The 15,412-nt window shown below is 45.3% G+C and overlaps 1 protein-coding gene across 4 annotated transcripts in view; it reads right to left on the minus strand.

The window, feature by feature from the left end:
- GRHL2 (grainyhead like transcription factor 2) overlaps positions 1 to 15,412 on the minus strand; it is a 166,445-nt gene that overhangs the window by 76,204 nt on the left and 74,829 nt on the right. For all 4 annotated transcript variants that reach the window (XM_043879827.1, XM_043879826.1, XM_043879825.1 and 1 more), the window contains exon 7: positions 11,264 to 11,375. In XM_043879827.1, the coding sequence (XP_043735762.1) occupies positions 11,264 to 11,375 (112 nt within the window). The remainder of the gene's footprint in view (positions 1 to 11,263; positions 11,376 to 15,412) is intronic.

The raw sequence follows: 15,412 nt of genomic DNA on the forward strand, positions 1-15,412 counted from the left end.
AATATAGCTAAAGATACAGGAAAGGTCCCACCAAGCAGGAGAAAGCAATGTGGCATCCAGTAAATGTGAAAAAGAAAATGGTGGAAGACAGGAAATTAAGGTATTTTACAGTATTAAATATGATAGGTCTATTGAGTGGTTTTAGTTATGTGTGTGTGTGTGTTCATTTTGAAAGCTCATCATGTAAGCCATGATCTCTTTATGAGAAAGTTTCAGCCGTTCACTGAAACAGGTTCTCAGAGCATCCATTCAGTGGATGCCCTTCAAGCACCCATTCTGTAACATTCCTTTAACTTTAAACCTCTCTGTAACATTCCTTCTGTCTAACCACTCAGGGTTTTAAAATTGCCAGCAGTGGGGAAGTACTTCTCCAGAAAAGGTTTTTTAAACAATAATGCCTACAACCAGGCAAACACACTTCCCAGGAGCAGTGAAGAAAAATTAACCCAAATTAAAGACTAGATTAACTACAATTTTTAATTTCCAAATCTTTTCTTGGTAAAGCTTGCTTTAAAACAAATTTCTGTTTGTTTCAGGGAAATAACAATTTCCAGTGAAGTTAAAAAGGAGAAATTTCCCCTTGGTTTATTAATGAAGCCCCCAAGTTGAAAAGAACTTTGCCCTTGGTTTATTAATGTAGGTATTATATTTCTATGTTAGCAATTAAGTCTTGGGGTTGCTAACCATGGTTCATCAAAAAGTCTATAGTATAATGCAACAATTTTTAAAATAGAAGAAATTAAAGTACCACATGCACATTTAGCTGGCATCCAGAAAAATACCACCAAAATTGATTCTTTCATCATAGAAGAGGACAGAGCCCAACCCCACCCTGATTTCCCTGTTAACAAGGCACATATTCCCTTACCATGGTGTTACCTACATACACAGAACTATCCATGGAAGTTTGTTCATCAACTAGTCAGCACTAGTTGAGCATCTTTTCTGTGCCAGGCACCATACCAGGTGCTGGTCATACAAAGTTACAGAAGAAAATTTTCTCTCCCCTTGAGAAGCTTGGCATCTAGTGGAATGGACAGAATGTAAACTGATAAACCAAGTGAAACCCAGCAATGTTACGGTCTAAGTACAAACTAAAATCTGTGGAGGGAGCAGCTGATGTCTGAAAGATTAGGAAGGTCTCACCTAAGTGGGTCGTGGAACAAGGTGTTAGGAGTGAGATGACTGCCAGGTAAAGGAGGGAGGAAGGGCCATTCTAGGCAAGGAGAGCCCTAGAGGAGAAATGAAGGGGAGGGTGGAAGTAACTAGGAAAACTAGGGGTGAAACAGACCTACAGATATGGCACTAAGAAATGTGACTATTAAAAAAGATACACACACCCCAAAGTTCATTGCAGTGCTATTTACAATAGGCATGGAAGGCAACTTAAATGTCCATCAATGGAGGAGTGGATAAAGAAGATGTGGCATATATATATATACACACATATATGTATACACACACACATATACATACATATATGTATACGGACACATATACAATGGAATATTACTCAGCCATTAAAAGGGATGGAATTCTGCCCTTTGCAGAGGTCTGGATGGACTTAGTGACTGTCACAGAGTGGAGTCAGAGAGAGAAAAATAAATATATAACACATATTTTGGGCTTCCCTCGTGGCTCATCTGGTAAAGAATCTGCCTGCAATGTGGGACACCTGGTTTCGATCCCTGGGTTGGGAAGCTCCCCTGGAGAAGGGAAAGGCTACCCACTCCAGTATTCTGGCCTGGAGAATTCCAAGGAGTGTATAATCCATGGGGTCGCAAAGAGTCGGACACCACGGAGCGACTTTCACTTTCATATATGGAACCTAGAAAAATGGTACAGATGCAGAGGCAGATGCAGAGAACAAACATTAGGATACCAAGGAAGGAAGAGAGGCCATAGGATGGAGTGACAGACAGGACCTGACATACGTACTCCACGCGTGTAAAATGGATAACTAACGAGGACGCACAGGACAGGGAGCCCCCTCAGTGCCCTCTGGTGCCTAAATGTGAAGGAAACGCAAAAAAGAGGGCATGTGTGTATACATACAGCTGATTCGCTTTGTTGTAGAGCAGAACACAATATTGTAAAGCAACTATACTCCAATTTAAAAAAAATAGAAATTTTAATAAAAGGCAGATTATCCTGGATTCAGACATGAGTAAGATGTGAGGTCAGAAGTGACGCCTCTTTTAAGAAACATGGATTATAAGGAAAAAGGAAGGAAAAAGGAAAAGCAATAGTTTGGAAGGAAATCTGCCTGGCTATATGGACAGTTGGTGAACTCTGGCCCTGTCCCGGGGGAAGGCTGGGGGAGCCCTCCATCACCCTAGGCACACACGCCAAGGAGGAAATGATTCTCCCCAGAGGTGCTGTCCCCAACACAAGTAGCTCCTAAAACTCATACGGAGACATGCACGCAATAAATAAAAACTCACAGTGGTTCAATTTTTATTGAAAATGAGTATGTTCTGCCTGAACTAAGATTAAAGAATATTTGCAGTGTATCATCTTTTAAATATAGAGCACTAACAGCCTATCATTTTTATCACGGCCATGATTTCTAACCAAAGTTGATGATGAAAACAGTTGTCCAATAGCTGTGGCTACAGCGCTTCTCTGTAAATCAGAGGGTGCCTCACACTGCCTGTAACTGTAGCAACAGCCAGAGCACACGATCGAACAGCAGGCGGGGAGGGCCGGGGCCACACCGCCTCCCCGCCTCCCCGCCCCCCACCCATGCAGGAGGCAGGGTCAAGGCCGCTCCACTATCTCAGCTCTGACTCACTCACTGCCCGGACTCTCACCAACCAGCCCTGGGGTGGGTTATTATTTATTTATTTTTTAAGTTGAGGGCTCTCAAGGGGGTTTGAGTCAAATTTACTTTTCATATCTATTCAGAAGTGTGGAAAGAGTCTAGGAAATATCAAAAATCAAAATTCCATTTCCTTGAGTTATTTTTAAAGGAGGGAAGTCCCACACTTTCCCAACTGCAGGGAGAGAGCAGGTTTGTTCAGTGCTGGGGGAGTGGGGCTCACCAATGAACAAAACTCAGTGGCAGAGTGGGCAACCCCAGGGAAGAGAGAGGCAAGCTACAGGGTTCCCCCAGGCTTTCCCCCAGGGAAGGGGCCAGGACAGGGCCAGAGTTCACTAGATGACCACACATCCAGGCCCTGGTCCTGGCAGATTTCCTTCCAAACTATTGCTAGGTCTTCCTCTTTCCATCCATCTATGTTTCTTAAAAGAGGAGTCACTTCCTTCCCCACATCTTACTCATGTCTGAATCTAGGCCCATTTGGGCCACAGATCCACGCTGACTACTTGGCTACCTGACCTCTTGAAAGCCAGCAGGTGCCTCCCCCAGCCCACCAATCTCTACACCACCACCACCCCACTTTTTTGCACAGCTTTGAGTTCACCCAAGCCAGCATTTGACTATAAAAACTGCAAGAAAGCACATTTGTAAGGCACATCCAAAACCAGGCTCCTGTAGAAAACTCAAAGGAAAAAATAAAGCTGTAACTTCATTTTATTCGCAATTCCTATTTGAAAGTGGAGTACAACTCCACACAGAAGAGAGCTCCCAGCCCTGGACAGATGAGCCAAGCTGAGTAAGTCACAGTGGTCGATGAAATTCTGTATTCAAGAATCTCCCGAAAGGCTTCTCTTTGACCCTCAAAGAAAACTATCTAGAACTAAACTTGAAAAAATGTTCTGATTTCATCGGAACTTAAGGATTCATGAAAAACTTTATCTTAATATAAGATTGCTATCAATAGCACAATTTTAAAATAAAGAAATACATTTGTATTAGGGGACAGATGAAAATCCTATAATCATATGCTGATAACCAAAGACAGACTATAACTGCCTGTCAGTTACCATGGAAAACAATGGGATTAATATTAACAATATAACACATAACTAATACAGGGAAAGATTACTTTCTGGGAACCAAAATCAAAGACAGATTGAATGAAGAGCAAATGGTTGGTTTCACAATTAACTGCAAAATGATATCAATACTGATTATGTTGGATGTGACTATCAAGTAATTTTGCTCATTCGGATGTGCTTAGGGAATTAGTCTCATTATATTACCATACATACCACCCTTTCGGAAAGCGCAAAAACTGTGATGCTCATTATCTTGAAAAAGCTGCATTGTAAAGCAAGCAAGTAATTCTTAATTCTATTCGGAAGAGAGAAGCTATATTTGAATGTGTTTCAATGTATCTGCTGTAGCTTCTGATTTTTCATTCTATAAATCAATGTTAGTTGTTGAATGTCTTATAATTTTCCTTCCTTGCTTGTAACAGAAAAACATTCCTTCCCAAGAAAGTGGTTGGGTAATGATTCATGCTTTGAGTAGACTTGGTATGCATTCTGGTTCATTTTATGATTGGTAGTTCCTTTCAAATATTTTTTAAATGGCTTACATGGGGCAAAACTGGATCTCTCCACTGTGCAAATGAGTCCCGGGGAACTCCCAGCCTGTTTGATGTGTAGACGGTGCCTAAAAGTCATTGTGCCCCTGGCTGGACTCAGCATCAGCCAGCCCCCACCCCCTGGCACATGGGGCACCATGCTTGCTGCCCCTCCCAACCCCTACCTCGTTGGCAAAGCTGCACTTTCTTTCTGTGACCTTTTTCTTCTCCTTTATCCCTATAGCCAGTCAGTTCTGAGAGTCTACCAGTTCTAGAATTCATCTCTCATTCCTGAGTTAACTTTGCATCTCTCCTTTATAGCTCACTCCTCCAGGCCTCTCCCCAGCTATAACCAGTCTCTCCCTCACTTCATCCCACCTGGACTCTGGCCCAGAACCACCTCTCTGAAATACAGATACCCCTGTCCTGCTAAAAATCCTTAGCGGTTGAGCAAAGTCTCCCAAATCAAACCCTGCAACTCAATAAAAAGAAATGTCGCCTCATCACAGTATTCCATTTGCTTGTATTTCTGCCCAGTCTCCCCCTTGTCAGAGTTCTGGGAGGACTGATGGGCGAATGGGACACACCCCTGGATGAGTGACATCTTTTATGGCCCTCACTTACATATTCCTGCATCTCTAAAGCCCACTCCGTTCAACAAGAGAAAAACATGGATTCATGAAAAACAACACATGCATGTTACACCTCGATATAAAAAAATTATAAGCACACACATTTCGAAAATCTCCCCAACGAAACTGCAAAGCAAGGTTCTGTGGAGCCAAGCTAGTGTCAAAGCGGCAGAAGACGAGAAACTCTAGACGAGAAACTCTGAGCTCAGTCCCCCTCAGTATCTGGTGTGGTGATGCTCCTCTGCAAAGACGCACCCAACGGTCTGAGAGAGCATTTCCCCAGCATTCCGCCTGCAGCTCTGAGCTGACCACCAGGATACGTGTGGTCGGAGTCAAGAGCCTTCTCACACCAGGAACTTTCTGGGCTTTGGACCCCAAACCACCCTGCTGGGCTCATTCAACCTCCACAGGAGACCCAGAGCTTCAGCCTGTACCTCATGGAAACAGCTTTACATGGGGCTCCTCTTACAGCTTGAGACCAGCAAATCCCATCTATACCTCCTACCCCTGCCACTCTATGAAAGTGTTAGTCACTCAGTCATGTCCGACTCAATGACCCCATGGACTGCAGCCCACCAGGCTCCTCCATCCATGGGATTCTCCAGGCAAGGATACCGGAGTGGGTAGCCATTCCCTCCTCCACCAGATCTTCCCGACCCAGGCATCGAACCCAGGTCTCCTGCATTGCAGGCAGATTCTTCACTGTCTGAGCCACCAGGTCACTCTAAAATTCCCCTTAAAAAAGCAAGCCTCTCCACAACTCCCACAGCCTTCCCGCTCATTTTCTCAGCCCAGTTTACTCCCAGTTTACTCGTCTCCCCACCCACTGTGTAAGTTGAATCAATGATACTCCCAACAGCATGCATGAGAGTTTCCACCTCTCCCATCTTTGCCAACAGTTTTATCAGATTTTATAAAGTCACGTGCCAATCTCACTTTGGTTTTACTGTCTTGATTCCCATACCTCTGCATGGGCTGTTTCCTTGGCTCACAGCACCTTCCCTCACCTTTTTGAACTCACATGTTCTTGTTATCTTTTCAGAGGGGACTTAGAAACATCTCCTGCAAGTGTTCCTCCCATCTGCCTCTCACCATGTGATAACCTCAGCCAGTCATCTTCTTGCCTCCAGTCTGGAGCAGTTTGAGGATGGGGCTCTGCCTTATTTATTTATCTCTGAATCACCAGTTCCTACCAAAGGGTCGGTTTGCTGAGTGAATGTGGAATCACTCTGCCTTTGTGCAAGCTGGTGGTAACTAAGACAGGATCAGCACTGACTCCCTGTCCTTTGAGAAAGGGGCTTTCACACTCGGAGACGAGCAAAGGACAGATACCATCGAAGTGGTGATTCCATACAGTTGGTACAATCAGTGCAGGAACACTCTTTGGGCTGCAGAATATGAACATATTGACGACCTGGAGTAACTGTTGTTATCCGACGAGCTCACAAGAAAGAACTTGTGAAACTTGGAGAACTCTACTTATGTGCTTTGCAGAGCAGCAGAGTGCACTTGGGCTAGGGTTTGTTTGTTTTACTTATATCCAGCAAGAGCTAATTGCTAATGTTTCCTTCCCCACCAACATAGTTTATGGTCTAATGTACAAGAGCCACACATCTGAACTGGCTTTTAGAAATGTCAGAACTAACAGCAGCCAAGTCCTACCACCCAGAGTGCAAAATGTTCTCAGCGTCTGGAAAGGAAGGTGCAGAGGGGAGAGGCAGGACCTCAATGCAAGGTCAATTCATGAAAGCTTGCAGTTTCTCTGCATGTGATTAGGGGCTGGTGGGGGGTCAAGACGACCGGCTGCTGCTGCTGCTAAGTCGCTTCAGTCGTGTTCGACTCTGTGTGACCCCATAGACCGCAGCCCACCAGGCTCTGCCATCCCTGGGATTCTCCAGGCAAGATCACTGGAGTGGGTTGCCATTTCCTTCTCCAATGCATGAAAGTAAAAAGTGAAAGTGAAGTCACTCAGTCGTGTCCGACTCTTAGCAACCCCATGGACTGCAGCCTACCAGGCTCCTCCATCCATGGGATTTTGCAGGCAAGAGTACTAGAGTGGGGTGCCATTGCCTTCTCCAAGAACTACCTAGAGGTCAAGATACAAAGATGAGAGGCAGTGGAGTGAAGACACACAATAATTTAAAAAACAAGAGTTGCACACTCTAGCAATCCTGAATTTCAATCTTCACCACTTACCAGGGGTTCGATCCTGGGTCAAATTCTTCGCACCTCACCCTCTCAGCTTTTCAGCGATAAAATAAGTTGTTTTCAGGATGAAGGACAAAATGCTTATGTCTGATGTATAGAAAGAGCCTGGTACACAAAAGGCAACAGACGCATGGGAGCTGTTACTAAGACACAGTTCACTCCTTTGAAAGCCAGCTTCCTATCACTGCAATAAGAGTTTCATCCTTACGTGTGTTCATTCATTCATTCATACATTCATTCATTCCTTCAGGAAATATTTATCAAATGCTCACGGTGACTCAGGCTCTGTGAGAGGCATTGGGCCTGGAGCAGAAAAGAAAACAGACAAGTGCCTGCTCTTATGGGGCTTAGTGTGGCATGAGGGGGGATGCAAGAAGAAACAGAAACATGTATTCATGACATGCTTGATGGTGACAGGGCTCTGCAGCAGAGCAGAGTTAAGGGAGCTTGACAGCGACAAGGGCCTGATGTTTGGGTGAGGTGAGAGGGGAGGTCTCTCCGATACGGTGGCGACAAGCAAAGGCCTCCAAGAAGCGAGGGAACAAGTCAGGCAACATGTGAGTATCCACCCAGAGAGGGATGTGACTGATGTGAGGCAGGAGGGGCCTCACCAGGAACTCCACTCAGCACACAGGAAGCTGGCAGCTGAGGTGCCTCATGATCTGAGGAGCAGCTCTCTTCCCTGACCCTCCACTTTCCGTGGATGGTCTTTCCACAGATGGGGACTCCAACAGGGACACCGAGGGTCCTCTCCCATCAGGCAGCCAGCACACATGGGCTACTCAGAGGATCAGGAGTACGTGGGAGATGAGGCGGGGCCACAAAGAACAACCAACAGTTAGTCCAAAGGAGACAGATTTATGTAAGGAAAGATGGAGAATGTTCTCCAAGCATGATTATATCAGGGCCCAGAGGTGACAGGATGATCCTCGAGCGTGAGTGCTGAGTTCCCTGGAGAAGGAAATGGCAACCCACTCCAGTATGCTTGCCTGGGAAATCCCATGGACAGAGGAGCCTGGTGGGCTACAGTCCATGGCGTTGCAAGAGTCAATTGAGCACATTTGTTCTGAGGGGATGTTGAAGAAGGAAAGACACAGAGGTGAGAGCTCCACTGGGCGCTGCTTGGAAGGGAAGCAGGGAGACGGAGTGAGGGAGGGAGGGCTGGCTGTCCCAGGCAACCCTGGCAAGAAGGTGAAAGGACCTGCACATCCACACACAGAGTGGTACTGCACATAATTGGAGGACTGGAGGTTCCCCAAAGCCCACCCACAGACCTCAAGGACCCAGGTTACGAATGCTCATTTTAGCAAAAAGGGCCTCATCTCAGTCTCTGATGCCAGCTTCAAAGTCACTACCTACAGGCTTCAGCTGGACTTGCTGACCACAGTGGCTGGGAGAGGCTTGGGAACTGCAGCCTGGGAGCCCCGACTGTAATCTCCAGTTCATAAAGCTAAAGAAAAATAATACAGTAAACACTTCTGGACTTGTTCTCTTCTCTTGCAGGCCACTAGAAGGTTCTCCACCCGAAGTGACAAAGGTATAGCACAAACGCACTCTTGGGCCTCCCTTCCCCTCAGCAGGCACTGGTGACCCCCTGGCTGAGCCCAGGTGCAGCCTCACAGACATTCTCAACCCCGCCCTGCAGTTACCACGGGGAGGGCTCACAGCACGTGGGTGGAGTCGCCACAGCAACCCCACCCCCACCCTTTCTATTGGAAATGGTGTTAACCGCCCACTGACAGAGCAACAAGTTGTTTGATCTGGTACAAGAATGAAGTAGAGGAAATTCTTCCATCTTTCCTCATCCGGTCAGGCTGAGGTGAGGGGTTGAGACTGTGGTCAGAAAACTGATTTTTCATTTGAACCTAAGAGCCTGATTCAATGCCTTAATCTCAGAGCCAGCAAATAGCCCAGGAAGCCATGAAGCTACTGAGTCAAAGTCACAAATCTCAATGATAAATGTGTATGTGTTTGTGTGCACACACACGTGTGCAAAAGGTTACGTGAGGAAGAAAAAGCAGCCAGGAGGTGATAAAAAAGAGAGATAAGATCTGAAATCCTATGAGACCTGAGAGATCATTCTGGGCTAAGAAAAGTAAACCCTGTAACAACATCAAAGTTGAACCCACAGGTATGCCAGTAAAACGTGTTTATTATTTGCCTTATTTGGACCTAGGCCACATTTCCACTTAATTGCTCCTTTCTTGGGCAATAATTATAAGGCTAACTTTTCAAATAAAATAAAATTGTTCCTCTGCTCTGGGCAGACTGCCTCCAAAGCAGGTTACAGCAAGTATTCCCAAACCCTTCTTCCCAGCTGGTCGATCTTGGGGGTTCAGGGTGTGACCTGGGTGAGGAAGATTGCTTTTATCCCAGCATTTGCACTAATTCTTGCACTAATTATCAGAGGAAAGGAATGGCGGGTCAGTAAGCCTTGGTTTCCTTGTTTATTAAATAAATTCGTTTGACTAGTTGAAAGGAGATGTGTGTGTGTGTGTGTGTGTGTGTGTGTGTATCTGTGGTAGAGATAAGGAGTGGCGTAGCCATTTTGCAAGAAAAACCAGCAAATTAGTTTCCATATGTTCTACAGTGAGTCTCCAACCCTATCTTAGTTCCTCTACCGTTGGTGAAAGGGTCCCAGCAAGTGTGAGATAAAAGGTCTGAAAAAATCCTTTGTTGTGAAAGAAAGCAAAGTAAACATCCTTCTAGTGGTTCATTATTGACCCTGGTGTCCAACACAGCAGAAACCTTCCTCACTGGACTTGGCCTGTCCTCACTGGGCCTGTGCCTCTAGGTCTGGGAAACGTGAAAATAAAGCCTATAAATGAGAAATGATTTCTGATGGAAGCAGGATGTAGATGAACTGTTAAAATTACTTAGAAACATATATAATTACTGTGGTCTTATTTCTAGACACTTTAATATCAATCCCTGACACCCCCTGCCTTGCTCTGTGTCTAGACGTTGATTCCTGCAAAGTGCATGTGCCAGGGGGGTGTGCCCTCCTCTTCAGGCCAATGGGGCCAATGGAAAGCGCCAGGGGAGGCTGAGGGGCAGGGCATCCCGTCTCCTCCTGGCTCTACACTGAGGGGTGTCTCTGGCAGATTCTCTGCGGTTCTCACTGCTCTAAGACAGCTGCTCCCTCCACGGTCCCAGCTTTGGCTCCGGCCGATCCTGTCCCTGCCTGGCGGCTCTCACAACTCCCACCCCCCTCTCTCTTTGATCCTCTGGCCCTCCAGCAAATAGCAGCCAGTTCCTGCGGTGGCTCCTCTCTCATGGCCTCAGGGGGCCTTCCGCCCTCCCAACCTCTCCATGGAACCACTTGGTATGGGCTCTGTTCTCTTGACTGGACTCTGAGTCCCACCCAGGGGGCTCCGAATCTCTAAAGAACAAGCATAATGTTTAGGAATATACAGACTCCAGGAAATGCACTGGGCAGATCATTCCTTCTCTATTGCCAAGAACGCTCTCTCGAACCCTGCGTTAGTCTGATCACCTAGTACTCTGCCCTAGACGTGGGTTTGGATGGAAGGAACACAAGATGGAAAATTAGAGAACTAGAATGCTCTATCTAGTCCGTGACCTTCGTGAGTACCTTAGAACCAAATGAGCCCAGGTTACTCATGTTATAGGAGGGAATAAGAGTTCCTCTGGCCTGTCGGCCAGTTATTAGGCTTAATCACAAGAGGGCATGGAAGTATGTTTCAGAAACTGGCATGGCCATGGCAAATCTAAATCTGTTTCTATATAAGACACCGTTGACTTCTGGGGGACACAAAGTGTTTTGCCCTCAGCTTAGCCGGATCTTGACTTCTCAACCTAATTTGTACTAAATGTAGTGAAATATTGGAAAGTTGCACAGACTAGTACCGGGCACATCACGGGAGTGATGTAGGTCTCAGCTGTGATTTCTGGGCTCTTCTTTGCATCAAGGCAACATGGAGGTTTACCAAAGTCCATGCAAGAAGGCCAAGGTCAAGGTCAACTTACCAATGTCGAGGACCCTCTGCTTTGCAGTGTGCTGCCGGGAGTGCCAGTACTTCCAGTATTTCAGCTGCTCATCCCGGTTTTTGTCTTCACTGAAGACCACCATCACCACACTCTGTAGGGTAGGGAGAACCACACAGCTTACTTTCCATTCAGTCCCTCCTGCTTCACAGTCTCCAGTTCTGGAAATCCTACCAGAGGTGTGTTGCCTCAATTTCTGTAAATTTGCTTTTCTTGCTTTAGATAAGCTCAGTTGTAGGGTTTGTTTTGTTTCAAAATAGGCCTACTTTTTAGAAAACGAATGGGAAATGAGAATAGCACAGAGTAAAAAAGAATGCTACCTCATCTTTACCATGACTAACACACAATTGGATTAACCAATTTACCAGCAAATGGATTATTTTGTGAGGTGAGTGGGAATACCAAAAAATATTTTTTTCTTACGGTGGATACAAGGCCATTTTGAAATGTCATATCCTTAAACATAGAATTTGGTGCTTTTGTTAAAGAGCAAATATGTGTTTCTGGCCTAATTCAGCGCCTCTGACTGGATCAGTGATGGTACTGAGAGAAATACTAAAAGATGAGCTCACACTGATGAACAGTGATATAAAATACAGATATATCACAGTCCAAAAGATACAAAGTCAACCATATGATTTCCTTAAATATGTGGATATACTTTTAAATGAGCCCATGAAACTAATTATATCTGTAGAAATAAGAATCCCAAACGACTTCCACTTCTAAGTTACAAACTGTCTTGCTAAACTAAATATATGTTAATTCATTGTCATTTATGAGATGGAGAAGGTACCCAAAATCACCAAACAAACCAAAAAAAAAAAAACACACAAAAAACCCCAACTTACAACCCTTTAATTACAGCATGAGGAATACAGTATCCAGGAATATACTCCCCATCTCATTCCATATCCAAAATACCTCTTAGACATTTTCCTGCTATTTCAAGAGAATAGTTCATCGACTCTCATTCCTTAATGCCTTGCCCTCTGTAGCATTTGACACATATCTACCTAATTTCTTACAGTCACTCAGTCCATGGCAGTGTCTTATGTTAATAAGGGCGGGAATACCGTGTCACTCACCACGTGTTCCTAGTCCCTGACAAACAAGAGATACCAAATGCATGATAGTAGCGTAGTTTCAAGTCAAGATCTGGCTTATTCCCAGTGGTATGTAAACATTTGTTGCACAAAAAAAGCAGAAGTTTGTTAGAAAAGCTGGTTTAGAGATAACACATCCGTATTATTCAAATCCACAAGCAGCTTGACTCACAAAGGCATGCAGGAGAGCTGATGAGAGAGGGACCCTCCAGCTGTGCTGCTGGAACCCGGGGCTCAGCCTCCCTCCATCCTTCCCTCTTCCCCTTCCTCAGGTCTTTCTATTTCTATGTCAACATTCACTGCACAGCCTCCTGCTGTTCATTTCAGTCTGTTCCGAAATAAAAATAACATTTTTCCTAGTGAATGACTAAATCAGCATAAGTAATGGCATATTCTTGGTATGGAAATGTATTTTTTCAGTAATAAAAAAAAAGGCAGTTTGAAACTGCTATTACCAAGGCTACATGCTCTGACTTGGGATTGTTCGCAGAAATCAGTGCTCAGAGATTCTAAGTGCATCCCTTGTTCCTCCAGGTGTCTCGCTCACCAGAGCTGAGGAGTATGAAAGACCCACTCCGAGAAGGGCCATCCTGCTCTCCAAGGCTATTAGATTGAAGACCTTAAGAGAAGGAAGGCTCTTTGTTTCAGGCAAAATGGAACAAAAGGAGATAAAATAAACTACATTACTTTCATGATTTCAATGAAAGAAAATTCTTGGAAAAGTCGCTATACTCCAAACTGCTGTCATGGCCTTAGATTACTAACATCATCTTTTCAGGGTGATGATAATGGTGTTATTACCAAGGTGTATATGAGTTATACACTACCTTGTAATTGGCAAGATTTTTTTTTTTTTTTAAAGAAGAGGTATCTGGTGTCTTCTCACCAGGCATTCATATATGATGGCATAGGGTGCACTAGGGTCAACTTCTGGAGGTGAATCCTATGCCTTTCAGGCCTCCATGCTACTCAGCACTGTACACTCGGGTGTTTAGGAGTAGGTTAGAAGTCTGGCTGTCTGGGATATAACCTGGCTCCCTTACATTTGAGCTGTGTGACCTTGGCTGGTCGCTGACTTCTGAAAGGTCAAGTTTCCTCATCTGGAACATTATAAAGGTAATGCCTATGGGACAGGGTTGTTGCTACTTTCAGAGAGTTACTCGATGTACGGTGTTTAACATACACACACTCAATAAATACTAGCTCTTCTATTGTGGTTGTTGGGAGCAGGGGGACAATGGGGATGAAGACAGCATCCCTCCACCACAGGCCTGACCACAGGCTGGGGACGTCCTAAGCCCCCTGGAGGGCACTCAGCACACAGAGCACCTTTGCACCTACCCTGGAGCTCAGCCTCAGGTAGGACATTAGTCCCAGAGCCTCCCTCCCCATCTTTCCCTTCACCCTCAACCGCCCTGCTCCCTGAAGCTCCAATCTGGAACAGGGACAGCCTTGAAGAGAAGAAGGCCTGTTGGACAAAGGAGGAGCAGTCTTCCTTGTCTTTCTCATGGAAACAATGCCATAAAACCTGGTTGATTCAAGAGCACGCCACTGTAATGATTTTACCTAAAGCTAGTAACAGGCAAGTCAGCCAGCAGGTGCCCGGATACGCTTTTCTCTGCGACCTCGTGTGGTACCCTTTGCGTGGGAATTTGAGATGGGGTGAACTGGGCCCGGCAGAGCACAGCGTTCCTTTCTCAATGTGCTGAAGAAACAGCTTAGGAGGAGGCAGTTATGATAAAATAAGGAGGCACGCACACACACAGCAGCATAAATCATTTTACAACAGGGCAGGAAACTCCTTCAACCTCTTTTCAGAGCTCTTGTATATATAATTTTCCTTTTCAGTAGAGAAGCACTACCAGTTCCCGCCCTTCTTGGCAGAGTTGAGAATGCCAGAAGCTGGCGAACTTCCAAGACAGTTTCATTTCCCACAAATAGAACTAACCCTCATGGATGTGAAAATTCTTTCAAGTCACTCCAGGTAGGGATCATATCATGCCCACCCCTTGACTTTTCATGCTATTCATGGGGTTCTCAAGGCAAGAATACTGAAGTGGTTTGCCATTCCCTTCCCCAGTGGACCACGTTTTATCAGAACTCTCCACCATGAACCATCCATCTTGGGTGGCCCTACACGGCATGGCTCATAGTTTCATTGAGTTAGACAAGGCTGTGGTCCATGTGATCAGATTGATTACTTTTCTGTGATTGTGGTTTTCATTCTGTCTGTCCTCTGAGGGATAAGGATAAGAGGTTTATGGAAGTTTCCCGATGGAAGAGACTGACCCTATGGGAAACTGGGTTTTGTTCTGATGGGCGGGGCCATGCTCAGTAAATCTTTAATCCAATTTTCTGTTGATGGGCGGGGCTGTGTTCCCTCCTTATTGTTTGACCTGAGACCAAACTATGGTGGACTTGATGAAAGAGAGTGAAAAAGTTGGCTTAAAACTCAACATTCAGAAAACTAAGATCAGGGTATCCAGTTCCATCACTTCATGGCAAATAGATGGGGAAACACTGGAAACAGTGACAGACTTTATTTTGGGGGGCTCCAAAATCACTGCAGATGGTGACTGTAGCCATGAAATTAAAAGACGCTTGCTCCTTGGAAGGAAAGTCATGACCAACCTAGACAGCATATTAAAAAGCAGAGACATCACTTTGCCAACAAAGGTCCATCTAGTCAAAGCTATGGTTTTTCCAGTAGTCACACAGGATGTGAGAGTTGGACTATAAAGAAAGCTGAGCGTTGAAGAATTGATGCTTTTGAACTGTGGTGTTGGAGAAGACTCTTGAGAGTCCCTTGGACTGCAAGGAGATCCAACCAGTCCATCCTGAAGGAAATCAGTCCTGAATATTCAATGGACGGACTGATGCTGAAGCTGAAACTCCAATACTTTGGCCACCTGATGAGAAGAACTGCCTCATTTGAAAAAACCCTGATGCTGGGAAAGATTGAAGGCAGGAGGAGAAGGGGACAACGGAGGATGAGATGGCTGGATGGCATCACTGACTCGACGGA

The sequence above is a fragment of the Cervus elaphus genome, chromosome 21 (genome assembly GCF_910594005.1).
Source record: "Cervus elaphus chromosome 21, mCerEla1.1, whole genome shotgun sequence".
NCBI classification, from domain to species: Eukaryota; Metazoa; Chordata; class Mammalia; order Artiodactyla; family Cervidae; genus Cervus; species Cervus elaphus.